The 20,869-nt window shown below is 35.9% G+C and overlaps 1 protein-coding gene across 5 annotated transcripts; it reads left to right on the top strand.

Moving 5' to 3' along the window:
* Positions 1-1,079: 1,079 nt before the first annotated feature.
* On the top strand, positions 1,080-15,769 carry LOC18429466 (CwfJ-like family protein). 5 transcript variants are annotated; one of them, XM_020664546.2, is made up of 11 exons: positions 1,080-1,270; positions 1,957-2,039; positions 2,173-2,455; positions 2,548-2,696; positions 11,012-11,215; positions 11,341-11,901; positions 12,111-12,181; positions 12,382-12,745; positions 13,123-13,335; positions 14,273-14,612; positions 15,381-15,769. In XM_020664546.2, the coding sequence occupies exons 2-10, from the start codon at positions 1,995-1,997 to the stop codon at positions 14,603-14,605; spliced, it is 2,223 nt and encodes a 740-aa protein (XP_020520205.2). In that variant the 5' UTR covers positions 1,080-1,270; positions 1,957-1,994; the 3' UTR covers positions 14,606-14,612; positions 15,381-15,769. The 5 variants fall into 5 exon arrangements, with proteins under 5 accessions (XP_020520205.2, XP_020520206.2, XP_088717612.1 ...); XM_020664547.2 differs by having other exon boundaries at positions 15,418-15,769; XM_088861486.1 differs by having other exon boundaries at positions 2,173-2,440.
* The last annotated feature ends 5,100 nt before the right edge of the window (positions 15,770-20,869 follow it).

The following is a 20,869-nucleotide window of genomic DNA, read 5'->3' on the forward strand; positions in this document are numbered from 1 at the left end:
TTATAAACAATTGTGGCCTCCTTGTATCAAGATAGATAGCATACAATTGCGGCTTTATACAATTGTAGCCTCCTTGTATCTATTTAAAATTAGATGTGAAAACAAATTCTCAGACAGTAAAAAGTTTCCACCGCCAAAATTGTTTCTTCCGGTGGGTGGTAATAACTCACTTAGATTACCGCATGAGGGTTACAATCACACTAACAACCAGAGTGGTGACAACTCGTCCTAGTAGTGAGCTCATGACCACATTGAACCATGCATTGGGGAGTAGAGCTAGTATTGAAGATAAAGTCTATTGTGAAGGGTTATCATGCGATAAAATAGGGAAAAAGAATATCATAAAGACAATTGTGAAGGTTTATCATGTGATAAAATAGGGAGAAATAATATTACAATAAAAGCATGTATATTATGCTCCCTTGGGAACATAGTTTACTTTTATTCTTTTGGTCAAATAACTTATTTTGCAGGATTTGTTCAATCTGAAATTTTGTTAACCGCCTTATAATTATTAGATGGTTGTTCTTAAATCATTTTTTTGAAAAAATTTGAGTTTCCTACCCTCTAAAAATTAGATAATTTCTATTCAATGTTGAGACATTATTATTTTTAAGTGCTTAGGGGATGCAATTAGAATTTCTTTTTATTGATGTTAACCTATATGTCAAATAGGTTATATCCCCAAAGCTAATCCCTACTTGGGGTTTTGGAATAAATAGATAGCATACTCCCAAGATAGCGGTATATCTTTCGGCTTACAACAAAGCACATTGACATAAAAAAGTACGGACGAGAACGAAATTAGGCCTTTGATGGGTGTTCTTGCCAATGTTGTTGAGAACTGGACCTGACCGGCTGTTTCGAATCTAAAACCTGTGAACTCGTTGCTAGACCCGCGTATCTGGTGTATTGAACTGGATGGTCTATTGGACTAGCCATGTATCACTCACCGGACGGTCCATACTAGACTGAACCGTCCATGGATCTGTGTCCGGTTTAATGCCGAACGGGCTGTGGCCTTTACTTTTACTGAAAATATTACTCTCTATAATCTTTTATTTGGTCTTTTTTGAATCATTCAGGGGTTGTTTTAACGAATTTGTAGAGAGTTTATTCACTAATTTTCAGATATATTGGAGGGAGCGATTGGTTTGGGAAATTCTCTGTACAAAAACTCTACAGTTCCTAGGGCGTTTCTTATGCGATTTTCCTTGGCTAATCGCCTTAGCAAATCGGGCCATCATTTGGCGCTCTTTTTGAAGCTCAAGTAAGTGTTTTCAATCCCCATGTTAATTGCTTGATTTATTGTTGGAAAAAATTCGGTTGATTTATGGTTGGAAAAAATTAGGAAAAATTCGGTATTATTGGGTTTTGCAATAATCTTACTATGAGCCTTGAATCTTCTTGATTTGTGATCATTAAATCTCAATTCAATATCTATTATATGGGATAGTTTTATCATAGTTATTTATGTGTGAAAATACTTTTCTTAGGTTTTTTCATAATTTTTTTTTTCTTTTGTTGGTTTTTACGAGCTCTTTTTTTTGTTCTGTCTAGAAGTCATTTAGGTTTCCACCAAGCAAGATTTTTATTTTTTTTGTAATAGTTGAACGAACTTTTGTTTCTAATAATTGAACAAACTTTGAAGTTGATAGTGTTACTTTATTAGAGACGTTTTGATTTGGGGATTTGGATGGGTCCTTTAATATCAGGGATATTTTCTATTTATGCTTTTATGTGATTTATTATTGTGATTTTTCAAAATAGTAATACCCACTGTTTTGTTGAAGCGTATTTTCTGTTTATACGAAAGGTGTTATGGACTTATGGTATTCTCCGTCATGGAAGCGTATTTTCTCTCTATACAATTTGGGGTTCGTTCATAAATTCTAGTGTTTATAGATAGACCTTCCTTTCTTGTTGAAGCTCAGAGTAATTATCTGTAATTTGCAGTCGAAATCAAATTGTAGAATACCTAATTCTGCTATAAGATGCTCTCTGGTGTAAAGTTCATCCCTCGAGATCATCTCCACAATGTGAGTTTTTTTTATCCACTTGTGTAGAGTCCTTCTCTTTCTGATGCTAATTTTCTTTTTCTCAGTTATGGTGGTTTCTATATGTGTGGTTTATTGAGAACCTGTAAAAAAAAATTGAATCTCATGTTCTTAGGTTCAAGAGAAGCGTGATTTGGATTCTTCTCCAAAAGCAAGAAACAAAGCCAAAAAAGAAGAGAAAAAGCATAGAAAGAAGAAGAAGAAATCTCACCATGATAGCTCAAGTGATGAAGAGAGGTGGAGGAAGAGATCAAGAAGGAAAAAGGCACGTTATTCATCAGAGGAGTCTTTATCGTCTCTCTTTGGAAGTGATGGAGAGAGCTCTAGTGATGAGAGAGAAAATAATCATAAGAAAAGTAGAAAAGGTTCCGAGGCTAGCGAAGGTGCATATGCATCTGGTGTGTTCTCTCGCTACTGTTGTTTTTTTGGAATTATTAACTGTCTTGTAAAACCATGAATCTAATACAACAAAGTTATTGCTGTTGTATAGATGATAGTAGGGAAATTCTCCCTCTAGAAGACATGGGGATTGCCAGAAAAGAAATGGGACTAGAATGGATGTTGAGACCTGCTCAAAAACCAGATTTGAGACCACCCACTAAAACTGATAGTCCTCCCGATGAACCTGACATTGATGAGGTAAATGAATTCACTTATAATATATAAGACAAGTATGGAAATAGAGATATTTGAGTATATAATTGCAGCCATGTTTAGTAATAGTTCTCAGGATCTCACACGGGTATCTATGTCCTTTTCGACAATTTTAGATAGCTGTGCACAAGATATAGGTTGGTACTTAAATAAGCCACCCAATCCTATAGCAAATTTATGTGTCTTTTGAATCTACTTCTTCTCAAGCTACCACCTTCCAAACAATTTAATATTGTTTTCTTATAAAGATTCCAAGAATCATGTGATTTCTTGTCATGAATTTTAAATTATCGTTTATCACATAATGTTTAATACATATTTGCATGGCCATCCCAATTAATCTCTCTTATGTTATGATTTTATCATAACTTCTTCTGAAAAGTTGTGCTATTACTTCAAAGACCTTAATCTTTTCAGGTTTTGCACTTATATATGTTCTAAAGAATTCTTTTTTTTTTTTGGGTAAATCAGTGGGGGTCAGGCCCCCCTACCTGTTTTAATTAACAAATACAAGAAAATATTGGGGATACATCAATATACAGCCTAGCATAGGGAATTTGAACTACATTGTAAGGAAGCAGTAAAGTTAAAAAATCTAGTGGGCAGGCTCTCCACACAGTGGCTTCTGAAAAGCCGGCGTCTTTCTTAGCTCGAGAGTCTGTGACCATGTTCGATTCCCGATAGGCATGTGAGATAGTCCATTCATAGCTAGAGGAGGATAGTTTGTAGAGACAATTGGTGGCAAGGTTATGTAGTCTCCATGGGACCTTAAATCTGCCACACATCGTCTCTACGAGAATCTGGGAGTCGCTCTAGATGAATAGAGGGAAGCAGTGTAGTTGAATGGCCAAATCGACCCGATTCTAGTGCTTTAAACTTTGCAAAGTTGTTGGAAGCAGTACTGAGTAGTTTAGCAAAGGCAGCAATAAAGCGGCCTGTGTCATTTCTGAGTATTCGCCTTTGCCTGCAGCACCAGCATTTTGAAAGGAGGCCTTGTCGATGTTTAATTTGAAGGAACCATAAGGGGGGAAGGACCATGAAATGTATTGTGCTTCCGGGTTTTTGCAAGCGCCATGGGATCTTCATATTATGTAGATTTGATTGTTTGGATGGGTCGAATGACCAAAATTTAGCAATGGCAAGGTCTTTGACAATGATATAGGCAACTAGGGAATCGCGCTTTGAACACTTCCCTTCGGAAATCCGTCTATTGTGTCTAGTGAAGAGGGCAAACATTGTGTAGTCCAGTCAATTTAACGAGAATTTTATCCACTTTCCAAACATGAATGGATCGGACTGTTTTGGGGGCCATGAGTTTTCTGCATCTCCAGAGAACCTGTAAAAAACACATTGTGATAATAAATGGTTGGCATTTTCGTCTTCCCGAAGACAGAGGGCATCTGGAGACCAAGGTGAACCCTTGAGACTAGAGGTAGGTCATAGTGGGGAGGCTCTGGTGTAGAGACAACCAAGAGAACCACTTGGACCTTGTGTGAGATTGGGAGGACCATAGGGCTTTGAAAATGGGTTGTGTTCCTCCTGCATCTTGTCTGTTCCCAGGTGCTCTTCACAGTAAAGTGATTATTTGGGAGAATAGATGCAAACCAAAAAACTCGTCCTCAAGTTTCATAAAGGAATTATTTTGCTCCTAGGCATGTACAAGAGGGCTTGAGAAGGGATGAGACAAGACTTGCATAGGTGGAGTGCCTTGTAGGTAGTTGGCAACCTTATGTTCGGTGAGCCTGCCTAGATCTTGATGAATATCTATGCCAAAGGAGTCCTAAATACTTTTTTTCAGAAAGCCACGGGTCGGCCTAAAAATCCCATGAGGCACCATTGCTTATAATCCTTCTCACATGGTACCGCTGCTTATTGATACCCGTCCTAATGCCTTTCCGCGAGTAAGAAGATGCTTTAATTTTAGCATACCCAATTGATGAATTCTAGAAATATCTATATTCCTCACAAAAAAATTCTAGAAATATCTGTGCTTAAAGAAGGGAGCAAAAAAAGAGGAGGGATTCACAATTATTCTCTAGGCCAATGTCATCATCCCGGCCATGTTATAGTTGGCAATAAGATGGATCCCCAAACCTCCTTGTATTTGAGGCTAACAGTATTCCGTTAACCAGGTGGAACCCCTTTTGTTTTGATAAGCTCGTCCACAGGAACTTGTGCTGCAATCTCCCAATTATGTGACAATTGCTAATTGGAAGTGGAAAGGATAGAATCTAGTAGATGGAAGATGTGTTGAGGATGAACTTGAGCAATTGGAGGTGGTCAACGAATGACAGGAATAGGGCCTGCTTTTAGCCAATTTTTTAAATGGTTTTGGCAATGAGACTATGGCAAAGAGAATGCTTAAGAGAGCCTTGAAATAAAGGTAAACCTAAATATTTCAGCGGAAGGGCCCCTTCACCAAATTTGAGGATGTCTCAAATCCTAGATTTCAAGTTGTTATTCGCCCCAAAGAAGAGAATTTTGCTTTTGGCAACATTCGGCTGTTGACTATGGAATTGCTGAAGGATTCTATAATGACTTTCACAGTTTGGCAGATTGGGTGGAAGCCTCACAAAAGCCTAAGGCATCATCTGCATATAACAAATGAGAGACCCCATAATCACAACTCTAGGGGAAGGCTTTTGGTAGAAATCCATTGGAGGTTGCTTCTCCTAGTCGCCGGCTAAGGAAATCCATGACTAGAAGAAAAAGGTATGACGATAGAGGGTCACCCTAACCTAGACCTCTATTCCCCTTGAAAAAGCCTTTGGGGGACTTGTTATGAAGCACCAAAAAACGGGAGGTAGAAATGCAGTGACGAGCCCAGGGCACAAAAACTTGAGGAAAGCCCAAAGCCTCTAACCTGTCAAGAATAAACCTCCAGGATACCTAGTTTTAGGTGCCACTCAGATCAAGCTGTAGACACATCTTAGGTTTGGCTGCATACCGGTGACATAGAGAGAATTTCATTGGCCATGAGGATATTGTTTGAAATGATTTTGCCCTTGAGGAATGCTGTCTGGCAAGGATGAATGAGATTCTTCAAGAAATTTTGTAGTCTATTGGCAATAATATTGTTGGTTATTTTATAGAGCACATTGCATAGGCCAATTGGTCTGAAATCCTTCATAAGGCTAGGAGACTTGACATCAGGAATGAGATAGATAAATGTCGAATTGATCTTGACTTTAGGAATGAGATAGATAAATGTCAAATTGATGTCGTTTAAAAATTTACCCCTTTTGAAGAAATCAAAAAGAGCAAGGCCAAGGTCTCTCTTGTTAACTTCCCAACTGAATTTGTAAAATTTAATGGCAAAACTATCAGGACCAGGTGCGCTTTCACTCCTTCCCATATGCTGAGCGTTCCTTCTTTTGAGAATCTGAGAGCTTTGATTCTGGTAGAAAATCATGCATCAAAGAACGAGATGTTTCAGAAGGCCATGTAAATCTGTTGTTAGTGTGGCAATATTGCTGTGCATGTGTTTTCTCTTTTGAGATCAGGATCTACAGAGAGGTCGCGACTTAGTCTCTGTGATGGCAGCGTGGCGATGCTCAAATGCGGTAATGTGGTGTTGCCCTAATATATTCAAGCGTGTGAATGTGACCAGATATAAATGATAAGTATCTCTGTCCTCTCTATGTGGTTTCTAACATTGTACTAGGCTTGCCTGTCCTTGTTGCCCTCTTTCCCTTTATTTTATATACTCATGAATAAGGAAATTGAAATACTTGACTGAGGACAAGCATAGTGAATTTGATAAATGATATGAAGAATGGATGAAGGAGAATTATATAATCATGACCTGGTTATAGAGTCGTACGGAACCCCAACTAAGTGCCAATGAGCTGTTTGAGGAAATGTTTCAATTGCAATAGGGCAATAAGAGTGTGGGAGGAGCTGAACCTATATCAACCTATATCTTGTGATTTGGAATTACAGAAGAGGCAGCTTGAAGAATTTAGGGTTACCAATTTTTTCTCTGGCATTAATCTTGAGTACCATTTGGTACATGGACAGGTCTTGGCAATTAGTGAACTCCCATCTCTCACAAATGTTTACTCATGCATTTAATGAGTCAATATATCTGCTTCTCCCACCCCTTTTGACTGAAGTATTAATGATGGATCGGTCTTGACCCTTGAATACAATAGTAGGGAGAGATTATGGAGATAGAGGTCAAGGACGTGGTTGTGACTTAGGTTGAGGTCGAGGTGATGGTGGTAGGGCATGTGGAACACGCAAGTGTACATCTTGTAGGCATTACAAATCATACGGTTGATAAGAGTGATAACCATTATCTGAATAGACCCAGTGATCGCCAAGAACAGTAGGATACTACTGGTGAATTTGTTGTGCTTTCCAAAAGAAAATATAACAAACGTGTTGAACAAGTACATAGGTCTATGGTTCCCTCTTTCTCTTCTACTACCTCCTTGCCAATTGAGGTTCTTTTGTGCTTCTTGCTCTTAAAAACCTATTCCCTGGCTTATTGACTCAAGAGTCTATGATCAAATGACTGTTGAGTCCTCTTTTTTTGTATCTCCAAATAAGTGTATTCCTAACTCCTTTGCTGCATGGCTGATGGATCACTCTCCAAATGTGTTAGGGTAGGATATAATTATACCTACTTCTTGCCTTTCTCTGTCATCTGTACGATACGTACCAAAGTTCTTGTTCAGTTTATTATCTGTGAGCAAATTAACCAAATCTCTTCATTGCTCTATAACCTTCTATTCTCCTTCTTGTGTCTTTCAGAATCTAAAGGCGAAGAGGACTATTGGTGGCGGATATGAGTCAAATGGCCTTTACTACTTGGATCATAGCCTAATTAGTGCTGCTTTTCACTCTACTGGTTCTCCTTTCTTTTGGCATTGTCAGCTTGTTTATCCTTCTCTCAAGAACTTGAAGTTGCTAGTTCATTATTGGGAGTTTGTATCTGCTTCAAAGTGTGAAGCAAGCTTGTTAATTGGGAAAGCAACATAGGTTGTCATTTCGTCTAAGACTTGTTCCGTTTACAGTGGTTCATATATATGGGGTCCAACTAGAGTACAAAGTTTGTCTTGTCATAGGTATTTTCTAACTTTTGTGGATGATTGTTCACGAAAGACGTGGTTCAATTTAGAAAAAGAGAGAGAAGAGATTTTCACCATTTTTAGATTGTTTCACAAAGAGATCCAAACTCATTTCAATAAGAATGTGTATTTTACGTTCTGATAATGCTAAAGAGTATCTTTATTGAGAATTTCAGAATTATTTTTCTCAAAATGGGATTTTACACCAAACCTCTTGTGCGCATACTCCTCAACAGAATGGGGTTGCTAAAAGGAAAAATCAACAATTGAAGTAACCCATTCTTTGCTCATTAATATGCATTTTCCAAAGGTTTATTAGGGAGATGCCTTGCTAACGACATGCTATTTAATTAATCATATGCTCTCTTCAGTCTTGAATAGAAAAACACCACATTTGGTTCTCTTTCGTGATGCTCATCTGTTTGTTGTTCCTCCTCAAGTGTTTGGGTGTATTTACTTTTGTTGATAGGTTAGGTACTGTAAATGATTAGCTCTATCGCGGGGCTGTCAAGTATGTCTTTCTCGGGGTATTCACGCTTCCAGAAAGATTATCGTTGTAATCATCCTGGTTTAAGAAAGAAATTTGTTTGTATTGATGTTTTTTTTTCAAAAAATACTCCTTAGTTTTCAGAAAAGAATCGTGTGCTTGATACGAATATTTGTTATCCTGCTTCTAAAAAAGTCTCAGTCATTGCCTTCTATAATTCCTCTTCCTATTCCTGTTGATACTTATTCTTTACCCTAGTTACCTGACTCAACTGAGTCTAGTACATCTAGACATCATAATCTTTCTCAAGAGCAGACCATAAAGGTTTATAGTATAGAAAAATATAGGGTGGACATCACCCACCAACTCAGCTAGCCACTCAATCATTATCTTCGTCTACTGATCCACTTTCTTCTTGTGACAGGATGTACCAATTGCGATACCTTTATAGTATCAAATCTTGTACTTAACATCCAATTGCACATTACAAATTTGTTTCCATCATATTAAAGTTTTGTTTTAGCCTCTTCATCTCTTTTGTTCCTAAGACTTATCAAGAAGTACTTGCTCATACTGGGTGGAAGAGAGCAACGAAAGAGGAGATGGATGCATTTCAATCAAATGATGCATGGGTTACCAATTGGAAAAAGGCTTTTGGGTGTTTATGGGTTTATGCAGTCAAATATCAACCTAATCGCACTGTAGAAATATTAAAATTCAGATTGGTAGCCAAAGGATACACACAATATTTGGCATTGACTACTCCTAAATATTTGCCCCTATTGCTAAACTTAATTAAGTTTGAGTGGTATATCTGTGGCCGCCAAAAGGATGGCCGTTGTGGCAACTTGATGTCAAGAATGATTTTCTCCATTATGATTTACAAGAAGAGGTCTACATGAAGCAACCACATGGTTTGTTGCTTAGGGGGAGTCAAATAAACTGTGCAGAAAGCCATTTATGGCCTGAAATAGTCCCAACGTGCATGCTTTGAAAAATTCAATGAAATTATTATAGCATATGGATTTTGGCACAATCATGTTGATGATTTAGTGTTTATTTGGAAATAGGACTCTAGGATAATTGCTTTAGTCGTCTATTTTGATGATATTGGTGTTACTGGCAATAATCAAGAAGGAATCAATCATTTGAAGAGACATAAAACAATACCTTCAGGTGAAGGATTTAGATCAACTAAGGTATTTTCTAGCATTTGAAGTAGCCATATCAAAGCATGGCATTAGTTTGTCTCAAATAAAATATGTGATTGATTTGTCGATAAAAACTAGAATATTGGGTGCAAGACTAGTGGATATGCCTATGGATTCAAATACAAAATATTACTTTATCAAGACAAGTTGTTTGAGGATCCGGGAAGGTACATAAGACTGGTTGGTAGGCTGATTTATATGACCATTATGAGGCCTGATATTGCTTTTGCAGTAAGTGTTGTGAGTCAATTTATGCATGCATTGAGGATTCCTCTCTGGGAATTTGTTCTTACGAATTTTTAGGTATCCGAAGGGAGCTCTAGGTTGAGGTTTTATTTACAAGCCAAATAATCATTTGACCATTGAAAGATACGTAGATGCAGTTTGGTTAGGTTCACCATCTGATAGGCTGTCTATCACAAGTTATTGTACATTTATTGGTGGAAACCTGGTAACATGGAGAAGCAAGAAACAAAATGTTGTAGCTAGTACACATGTGAATTGATGTGGCTGAAAAAAAAGATGCAGGAGATGGGGTTTACTGTTGCTATCTTGTGAAGATGTATTGCAATAATAAAGCTGCCACTTGTATAGCCAGTAAACCAGTGTTTTATGAAAGGGACAAGCACATTGAAGTATACTATCATTTTATCCGAGGAAAATTGCGAGAAAGTAGGTATCTATTCCGTATGTGTAATCTAAGGATCAGTTCGCAGACATCTTCACCAAAGGCCTCGGCCGTAATATGTTCCAAACAATTTGTTCCAAACTGCGCATGGGTGACATTTATGTTCTAGCTTGATGGGGAGTGTTAAAAGTCCGTTTATCTAAGCTCTAGGACCTAAGTGTCCTTTCTATTTTGTATGGACAGTTTTGCCTTTTAATATTTTTTAATAATATTTTAGTAGTTTATGAGGTGGGTGAGGGGTTCAACCTCACATCACTCTCTTCTCTCTCACATGTCTCTCATATCTATCTCTCCTCACTCTCCGGTTTCTCATCTCTCTCGTCTTTTTCTCTTTTCTCACTCTAGATTCTCTGACACATTTAACGACTTACTTCTTCTAAAGACTTCTTGTATTACTTCAACTCAGTTTTTTTCATGGTTTTACAAATGATTCAAATTGTCTTTGGTTAATGGACTTCTAATCAACAGTCCTACCCGAGAACTCGGATGGATGACTTGGGAAAATTATCTTATTTATTACAGAAATGGATATATATTGTATTTGATTCGAACATTGTATAGATTGTATTTGTTAGTAACAGTTTTGTTGCAATAGATTCTGAAGAATGATCAATCATATAGAAACATTGATAAATCAAAAGATTGTGGGATGAAATATTGTGTTCTATATCTCAGTTCTACGACCATTTATCCCATGAATCATTGATATACTATTTTCTTATCAATTAGCATTACTTATGTCAGAAGACTCCTTTTCCTGAGAAAGTTGGGTTGTCTTCTTCAGTTTTTTTCTTTGTTTTAACTCACAGCCGCTGACTATTTCTCTTGTTTATTCATAGATTAAGAAACCAAACCCAAAGGAGCTAAACCCGTACCTCAAGGATAATGGCTCTGGCTATCCAGATGAATCCAATATGAATACAAAGGATGAAAGTCTCCTTCCACCTTCTCTTGTAGTTGGTGATGGGGGTGCAAGTTGGCGTCTAAAAGCCTTGAAACGTGCACAAGAGCAAGCTGATCGTGAAGGACGCAAACTCGATGCGGTAATGAATCGTACTTCTTGAGAAAGATAGGGTGTTACATTTTTTGAGGCATGCATATGAGACATAATTAGATAATTTTTAAATATTATATTTTTCATTATTATTTTTTATTTTATTTTTTCCAGGTCATTGAAGAGCGTTGGGGTTCTGCAGGTCAAATGGCTGTATCATTGGCTTCTACCAAAGCTGCTCCTGCTCGTGCTCATCTACATGCAATCAAGGATAGAAAAAGGGGAATAATAAATTCTAGTGAAAAAGTTGCAGGTGATGAAAGAGAAGAGAGTAAGGATTATTTGAGGGATGTATCTTCTTGCCATCCCAAAATGAAAGCACCCAAATTTGATGATTCTTTGTCATGGAGAAAGAGGAAGGGACCAAATATGTCCACTAAAGATGCAAAGCTCGTCTCGGCGGCTGCCTCTAGTGTTAATAAGTATGCCAATGATGGTCGTTTCTTGGCTCAGATTAATCAACACCTGAGCAAGGATATTGATGGTGGTGCCAGCCCGTCTTGTAGACTTGACAAGGCAAATGAAACCAGTGAACCTGGAATGGTTTCTAACAAGTATGATGGTGCTAATGGTGAATCTTCGGTTAGTAATCAAGTATTAAGTGCAAACCAGTTGGCTGCTAAGGTATTGCAATTACGCATGAAAGGGAAGCATGAAGAGGCAGAAAAGCTTTTGGTATGATATACTTGTCACTTTATCAGCTACTTTTTTTATCCTGTCTACTCTTTATTGGATGGTTTTAAAGTTATATTTGGCACACTCATGTATGATTTTATAGATGTGTACATGTCTATGTTTGTATGTACCTTGACGACTATCTCTATACTATTCTTTTTAAGCAACTATATGTAACCTGAGAATCCGTTCTCTGTATTTTGTTTCAGAAAGAATCAGAGTCCACAAGTACCACATCGAATCGAGAGCACAAAGCTATCATACAGGGTAATGCCACTAGGTAAATATGCTGACATTTTAAATCATCTTTGTTTTGCATCAGAAATGTTGAATTCTTCTTATGATCAATTTTTATTGGTTATGGTTTTCTCTAAGTACTACAAGAATATTATAAAGTTGTTATGAGACAAGTACTGTACATTTTTTTTGGTAAGACATTATACACAGTCTCTGGTCAATTGCCCTGACACACTTTTATAGACGTAGATCTGGGGACTTTTATGCTCGAAAGAAAAGGGAGGAGGATGCTGACATGCATCTAGCCAAGAGAATAGTTCAGAATAAACAGTACACGACTTATGGACAGGCAGATGATGAGTATGATTTTGATGAAGCACCAAGAAAGAAGCAAAAGCAAAAGGGAAAAGCTGCATTAGAGCAAAAATTAACTGAGAAACCCAGTTTCCAGAAGCGATTAGGGACTCAACAAGAGCGATGCCACTTCTGCTTTGAGAATCGTGATAGACCAAAACATCTTGTCATATCCATTGCTAATTTCACATACCTGATGCTACCGCAATGGCAACCTGTTGTTCAAGGGCATTGTTGCATTTTACCAATGCAGGTAAATTGGTCATGTTTATCTCTCAGGGGATGTGCACCATAAAGCCATTGTCCGATCGGTATTTATCTTTGTCCATGGAATGCTGAATAGTTTTGGAGAGAGATTGGGATCCATCACTAGATTGTACCTTGTTCTGGTGGGTTACACTGTCTCCATCACTATCTATTACTTCATTGGATGAAGATGACCCTATGGACAACAGTTTCCATAGTCGGATATATTATAGCATACTTTCTCGTTCTCCTATTTATTTCCTTTCATAGGACTCCTGTGGATATATGACTTTCTTGATTTTTTATTGATAGTGTTGCCATCCTCTTTGACATTGAGCTAGTTGTGAAAGCACCAATTGTTTAATGTTATGATTTTATTTGCAGCATGAAGGATCGACTCGAAACCTTGATGATGATGCTTGGAACGAAATCCGTAACTTCAAAAAATGTCTTATTAGAATGTTTGCTGAACAAGAAAAGGATGTGATTTTTATCGAGACTGCGATGGGCTTGTCACAACAGCGTCGTCACTGCATGGTTGAATGCATACCTATACCACGTCATATTGCACCTGAAGCCCCCATGTATTTTAAACAGGTTGGTTTCCTTTTTGTTGCCAACTTTTTTTTTCTTTTTTTTGAAATATAGGCTGTTATTTGTGTTGCTACCCCAAAAAATTACAATTTACAACATAAAGTCAGCCGACATACAGGCCCCTGTAAATGCATGTACAAATTAGCCATACATAAGCCAAATGTTTCTTCTTTTTTGCTTGTAAGTTAATTTCAATGCTTGAGAGTCTAGTGGTGCTAAGAACCTGTCTTTCTCAGTTTTGATGATCATGACATTGCCTGCAATTTTGTTGGTAATCCTGGTCATGTAAGTGTTAGGTCACTTAGGTATGATATTGGAGAACTTAAGTGATGTTTTTCTGGGACTAAGAATCGTCTTGCATTTCAAAGCGGCTGAGGATGTTTCTTCATGGTCCTGGAATCTTGGGCGCCTATTTTTCTGGTCCTTTTATAGCTGAAGGGGGACTCTTTTACTATGTCATATCTGTCAGTCTCTTGGACAATGGAAGAGAGCATATAATAAAAGAGGGTTCTAATGATTGCTGGAGCAGATTTATTGGCTACAGGATATTCATTCTAACAAATCTGCAGAAACTTGTTAGTTCTTGAACAGTATCTTATGTAAATCATGCATTCTTCATGTTTTGCTTGACGATAGAACTTACATGCAAAAGTTCTGGTCGCTAAATTGATGGCCTGATTTTATAACCAAACCCTTCCATTTCTCAAGCTCTTCAGTGTACTTAGATTAGTTTTAAATAAGGTTAAGCTAAGTGGCTCTCGCCAAACTTACAATCCGTGATCACACTTTCGAAGTTCTGCTCTTTCGTTTTGTTTTTTGTTTTTTTGTTTTTGAAATGGTAATGTTTGGGACTTTCATATTTCTTGATTCCTGGACTTTAAAATCACTTGATGAACAATTTTATGATTGAAATTAGCTTAAAATTAATATGATTTTGCAGGCAATTGATGAAGCTGAAGAAGAGTGGAGCCAACACAATGCGAAGAAACTTATAGACACGAGCGTGAAAGGGTTGCGTGGTTCTATCCCAAAAAATTTCCCCTATTTTCATGTGGAATTTGGTTTGCAAAGGGGTTTTGTGCATGTCATTGATGATGAAAAGCAATTCAAGAGCAACATGGGCTTGAACGTCATTAGAGGCATGCTTGAGCTCCCAGAGGAAGACATGTACAGACGTAGGCAGCATGAATCAGTTGAGGCCCAAAAACAAGCAGTCTCAAGGTTTGCTCGAGAGTGGGAACCTTTTGATTGGACTAGAGCATTGGATGAATAGAGAAGAGGTATGTAGGTAATTTATGTTTTCCTTGTGTTTACCTGTTTGATTAGTCTGAATAGAATATAAGAAACGATCCAATGTCCCGTATTGTTTTAGAAGGTGATGGGTCTTTGTTAAGTTTATCGAGTGATGAAATGGTGAAAGTTTTATAAACTTGTAGGAAGTGAAGGATTTTTCTGCCCTCTGTTAATAGTTATTATGGCTGCTATAAACTTTTGGGATTGTGGCGATGTCAATTTCAGGCATTTTTTGTTTCAAAAACTATTGCAAAATATGATTGTTTTGGTTTTGGTTTTGTTTTGAATTTTAACTTCTGCTAAGGGTAAATTTGTCATCTCTTCTGATTTACATGATTGTCTCATTAGGAGAGACAGCGGTGCCATTTCATTTCTGAAAACTTTCTGGTGTTACTCTGTGCTTGGGAATGAGTTTGATTATTTCTTAATGTTTGAATAGCTTGACTTTCATGGTTTATGCTAGCCCAGCTGCTTTATATTGAAAGCAGTTTGGCTAGCAATTGTTGTATGTCAACTCTATCATTGTTTGCGTCATATAGCACCTGTGTTTTTAATGGCTATGCACACACAGGTGAGTTTGTCTGTGTGTGTGTGTGTGAGAGAGAGAGAGATTTTCAACACTGGTGCGGTATTTGGTTTTGTAATGCATTTGGGTTTCTAAGAATGAGTGGGTTTCACTTCTTGCTTTCTACCCCTTTTGCATACTTCCCAATTTGCGTGCTTCCTTCCACCCCATTCTCTCCAAACTGGTACAGGGAAACCAATATCAAGAAATCAGTACAAACTGTGCAGTATCTGGAATCCCAAATGTGGAGGTGGACCTTGTTTATGGATTGCAGAGGATGAGCAACATTGGGTCTGCAGGCTCTTGAATTTATGGTCCACGCAATGTGTAATACTGTAGCCTAGTTCTTTACTTGTTTGGCATAAGTTTTGTAGATTTATTTTATGCTATCAACTCAATTTTATTGCGGTTTGAGCTGGGTTTGGGAAAGTTAGTCAAGTCTTATTAAAACATTGGGTTTAAGGTGCACTTAAAAAACCACTAGAAAAAGTTGTTTTTATGCTGGAAAACCCTCAAATTGATCATCTTGATCTTGAGATTCATAGACATGAAAAAAAAGGAGATTTCTAGTCCTAAAAATAATTCATCTTCTGACATATTATCTGGATAGTCTATTTTTAAGATTTTCAAGTGTTCAATATCTGCTTGATTAACACCATTTATAAAAAAATTTAAATTAGATGATTGGGGGCAACAATAGTTTTTAATATCATTGCAAGGCTTTGCGGCACGAAAACCGCATTTTCAGCATAGTTTTCAGGTGCACTTTACGTCAATGGTATAAGATTCGACACTTTATGCAAACCTCACCTTTTACAATAACATAAAGCAAACATAAGCCTTATGAGCAGAAGCTAACCTGTCCATCTATATTACATGACCATAGATCCATACTCAAATCGTGCCAAAGTTGGGCTAAAAAGAAACTTGCAAAGACGGGACAAAACAAATGGAATTTAGAGTAGGCAATAACAAACTTGGCTTTTCATTCCACTTCGTGGAAAGTACAATTTTGACGTTGAAAAAACTCTCTCTAAACCCTCCGTCATGTGATATCTTTCTCCCGCCATGTTGAATGCTTTCCATTACAGCACATTCTCCTCCCTTCTCGGCTTCCTTCGATGGCCATCAATACAAGCACAAATTCCTTCTTAGGATCAGGGCAAGTTGGAATGAATGCCGTTGGAACCGAAAATTCACTATGTTCGCATACGGGTCTACGAAATTCAGTTCAATCGTGTTCCGATTCATTAGATGATATATCGCAAGAAATACACTAATATGACATGGGGATATAATGGACTTTTTCAATTCGCCGATTTAATAAGGCAGAAATGGTGTTGAAGAAATAAAATATCAGGAAAATGATAAAAATGAACTATTTAATATTTTGGGATTGTATACAATGAGACTATTTATCTTTGGTATAGAAATGTCACAATTACTTATAACCATTAGATTTTATATAAAATCTGATAGTTTATGTCTGTCACAATTACTTATAACTCAATAAAAAATACCTAAAATATTAGGGAAAGTGTACAATGAGAACATTAACGTCTAGTACAAGGTGGTCACAATTAATCTTAACCATTAGATGTGAAATTTGGTGGCTACGTTTATTTTATTTACCAAGCTCAAAGTTCAAAAGATATTTTTTCGAACTTTGTGACACACTTAAACTATCAGATTTTACATCTAATAGTTATATATAAGGGTTATGTTAGGGTGCTCACATATAGAGTAATTTATCATTGCACTCAACAAATTTTGGATACTTCTGTGCTCTTGTTTTATACATGGAGTATATTTTAATGAGGGTATTTTTTTATCATTATGATAGGTGTGACAACATCCACATAGGGTGTGACATCATCCACATAGGTTGTAACATCACTTACATGGAGCACACTAGTGGCATTTAATGCTCCATGTGGGTGATGTCACATCTCATGGGAATGTCATCACACCCTCCTAATGACAAAGAATATCCTTATTAAAAAAATGGTTATCTTAGAATGCTCACATTATAGAGTAATTTATCATTGTGCTTATCAAATTTTGGACATTTATATACCTTTATTTTGTACATGGAGTTTTTTTTAGTAAGGGTATTTTTGTTCATTAGGAGATAGAGTTTTTTTTAGTAATGATATTTTTGTTCATTAGGAAAGGTACGACATCATCTACACGGGGTGTGACATCACTCACATAGTGCATTAAAAGCTACTAGTGTGCTCCGTGTGGATGATGCCACACCTATGTGGATGACGTCACACTTATCATAATGACTAAAAATACCTTTATTAAAAAATACCCCATGTACAAAACAAGGGTATAAAAGTGTCCAAAATTTATTGAGTATATTGATAAATTGCTTCATAATTTACTCCATAGTGTGAGCACCCTTACATAACCATTTTTTGTTTACTTTCAATAAGCTCATCAAATACATATACTCAGAGTTGGAATTTGAAAATAATTAAATGCATGGTGGTCACAATTAATCTTGACTATTGGATGTGAAATTGGGTGGCTGCATTTATTTCATTGACCAAGCTCAAAAGAAATTTTCTCAAACTTTGTGACCACCCAAGCTATCGGATTTTATTTCATGAACTTTGTGACACACCCAAGCCATCATATTTCACATTGGATAGTTATAAATAATTGTGATATTCCTATATCAAAGGTAAATGATCTTATTGTATGCAATCCTTTCGTCAAAATACCCATGAGAGATGCCTTATTCAACATTTACATATTTGTACCTATTCTAATTCATTAGGGCAGGTATTTGTGCTCCCTTGGGAGCATATTTATTTCTCCACCCTCGGTTAGAAGAATTGTTTGGGGGGATTTTTTCAATCTTAAAATTTTGGAACCACTTAAGAATTTACCAGATGATTATTTTTTTTTTATTTTTTTTTGAAATTTAAGTTTTTATAACACTTAGATCTCACAAGTTAAAAATTGGATGATCCCTATTCAATTTCAAGACATTATTTTTTCAAGTGTATAGAAGGTAAAAGTATATAAAAGGTACAATTAGAATTGTTTTTTGTTAAGATTTATCTACGGGTTGTGGATGTTATATCCCCAAATTTTGGGTTCCTAAAATTAATTCTAAATGAGATTTTACTTGAGGAGTAGAATATCTATTGGCATTCATAATCATGCATCTTTTGATAAGTATTTTGATATTTAATCAAATGATATAAATAAAATGTTACATAGTTAATGCCTAATAGGTATTTTAGTAAGGAAAATTGTTTCATGCAATAGGGGTCGCATTTATACATTTGCGGTCCCCGAGGTATAAAGCATCCATTTTAAAGATGGATACAAATATGTGGTCCATTAAAAAAAAACAGAAACTAACGATCTAAATGTTTTCTTAACAGAATTATTATCTTTAATTTTTAAAATTTATTTATTTATTTATATTCATGATCTCAATGTTAGAGATTACATGTCCTTAAAACTTAGGTCAAAAGTTCTATCTCAAAAATAGATTTTTAAGAGGTGATTCATTTCTACATGGACTCATAAAAACCATGTCATTTCCTTAATAAAATATTAAATTGTTAATAAGAGAAGCATTGACTTGGTGAATTTCCCTAAAATACATAAATGAGTGGTGAACAGTATTCACAAAACCAGCCGATCTAACTACTAACCGTCCGGTTAGATCGAAACCGGCTAGTGACCGGTTCCAATTTTGGCTGGCTTTGTGGTCACCCAGTATTTTAAACTTTAAGTAGAATTATACTTAATATTTATATCAAATATGTTAGAATGGCTTATTTGTTAGCATTGACAATTGGTTTTTATGTGACTAAGGATTCGAATTGTTTAAAAAACCATATGCCATTTATTACTTAGTTGACCAGCATTTACTACTTAGTTGATAAAAAAATGGGTTTATATGATATATAACATAATTTTTTCTTCATTTTCTTTAAGAAAAAAAAGATCATTTTCTTTAAAAAACCCCAGCGTTGTTTTCTTTTATGTTAAAAAACCATATGCATTGTTTTCTTTTAAAATACCATGGTTAAAAAACCATATGCCATTTATTACTTAGTTGATCAACATTTACTACTTAGTTGATAAAAATATGGGTTTATATTGTATATAACATAATTTTTTCTTCATTTTCTTTTAAGAAAAAAAATATCATTTTCTTTAAAAAAAAAAAAAAGATAAAAAAAGATCTTTCTTTTTAAAAAAGGAATATCATTTTCTTAAAAAAAAAGAGTTGGTCAAGTTGATTTTTTTTTTAACACTATTTTAATATTCTTTACATTATGGTAAAGATTAAAAATATTTTGATCTTTGATACTCACTTTTATAGTTTCCTATATTTTCAGAAAATTAAAAAAAAACCCCTAGACACAAATTGACTCATTAAAATCTATTTTTTCATTAATTTTCAACTTCATTTGAGTGTGTTTTGTTTTAATCACATTCTTTATATATTTTTCATATTTTAGTATATTTTTTTTGGATCTTTTTTATTTTTTTAATTGTTCTAGACTTATCCGGTTAGAACGGTTGAATTGGCCAGTTTACCAATTAGACCAATTAAATCACTTCCAGGTCCATGTCCGATTAACCGTTACGGTTCGATTTTGCAAACGCTGATGGTAAATCTCCAATCTCCTCAGGCATCTTAACACGATATTTAGTACTCGTGCCACCCATCATTCAGAGTATAAAACTTTTTAGGTTTATAATATGGACCTGGTCTCTATGCGGCCAGTATATGTAAACATGCGGGCCTTTTAAAAATCTATTTTGGAGATGGATTTTAAGATTTAATTTTTAAAGACACGTAATCTCTAATTTTAATATTTAAATCATGAATATAAAAACATAAATAAATTTTAAAAGTTAAGAATAATAATTCAAGCAAGAAAACATTTGGAGTGTTACTTAAAATGCGGTCCAGTTCGGCATGGAGCAATTTTCCTAATAATATTTGGGCCAAGGGTTAGTCTATGAGAATAATGCAATCGAAGGGGTAGGCTCTCTCTGCAAACCTCGCTAATGAAAGTCCTTTTCCATATTTTCTAAAGGGAAATAATCAATCAAGCCAGGAATCACGAGGCTATATAATTTTTGTAAATTTTTGAAATATGAAAATGACATATGAAAACTCCGAGGATGTTTAGTGATATTTCCCTCCTATAAATCTGAGATCATCTTTATATTGTAACAGGACCTGTCCTTTATCTCGCCCCCAAAGGAACTCTGTCACACGAGAAACGCAACTCTCTCTCCCTCTTTCTTGTGAGGAATGCACCTCGCTCCCTTTCATTTTAGGGCTTTTGTAGTTTTGGTGTTTATGAATGCGAATTCTTTTATCTTTAAAGAATAAGTTAATTCAATCCAATGGAACGATTTCAATGGTGGGATTTTCTTATTTTAACTGTGGTGATACTGAAGAACCATTTTTTAAGGTGGTATGTGAAATTTTTTTATTGAAGGCTTTTATAGCTCCAATTTTTATGTCTGCTGAACCTTTTTTTGCAAGAATATTAGATAATTGAATCCAATGTAATAATTTTAATGGTGGAACTGTCTCATTTTAATGGGATGATCTTAAAGAATGTTTAGGTGTGCTGAATGAATGTAATGTTTATAACTCCAATGTTTCAAGCATTTTCAGGTTGC

Source organism: Amborella trichopoda, chromosome 3, assembly GCF_054954075.1.
Source record: "Amborella trichopoda isolate Santa Cruz 75 chromosome 3, AtrichopodaSantaCruz75HAP2 v2.0, whole genome shotgun sequence".
NCBI lineage: Eukaryota > Viridiplantae > Streptophyta > Magnoliopsida > Amborellales > Amborellaceae > Amborella > Amborella trichopoda.

Bases quoted from the DNA above. Each gene is read 5' to 3' on its own strand.
- LOC18429466 (XM_020664546.2), top strand. From the start codon at position 1,995: ATGCTCTCTGGTGTAAAGTTCATCCCTCGAGATCATCTCCACAAT. The intron at 11,902-12,110 runs GTATGATATACT...ATTTTGTTTCAG, and splicing joins AAGAGGCAGAAAAGCTTTTG to AAAGAATCAGAGTCCACAAG. The intron at 13,336-14,272 runs GTTGGTTTCCTT...ATGATTTTGCAG, and splicing joins CCCCCATGTATTTTAAACAG to GCAATTGATGAAGCTGAAGA.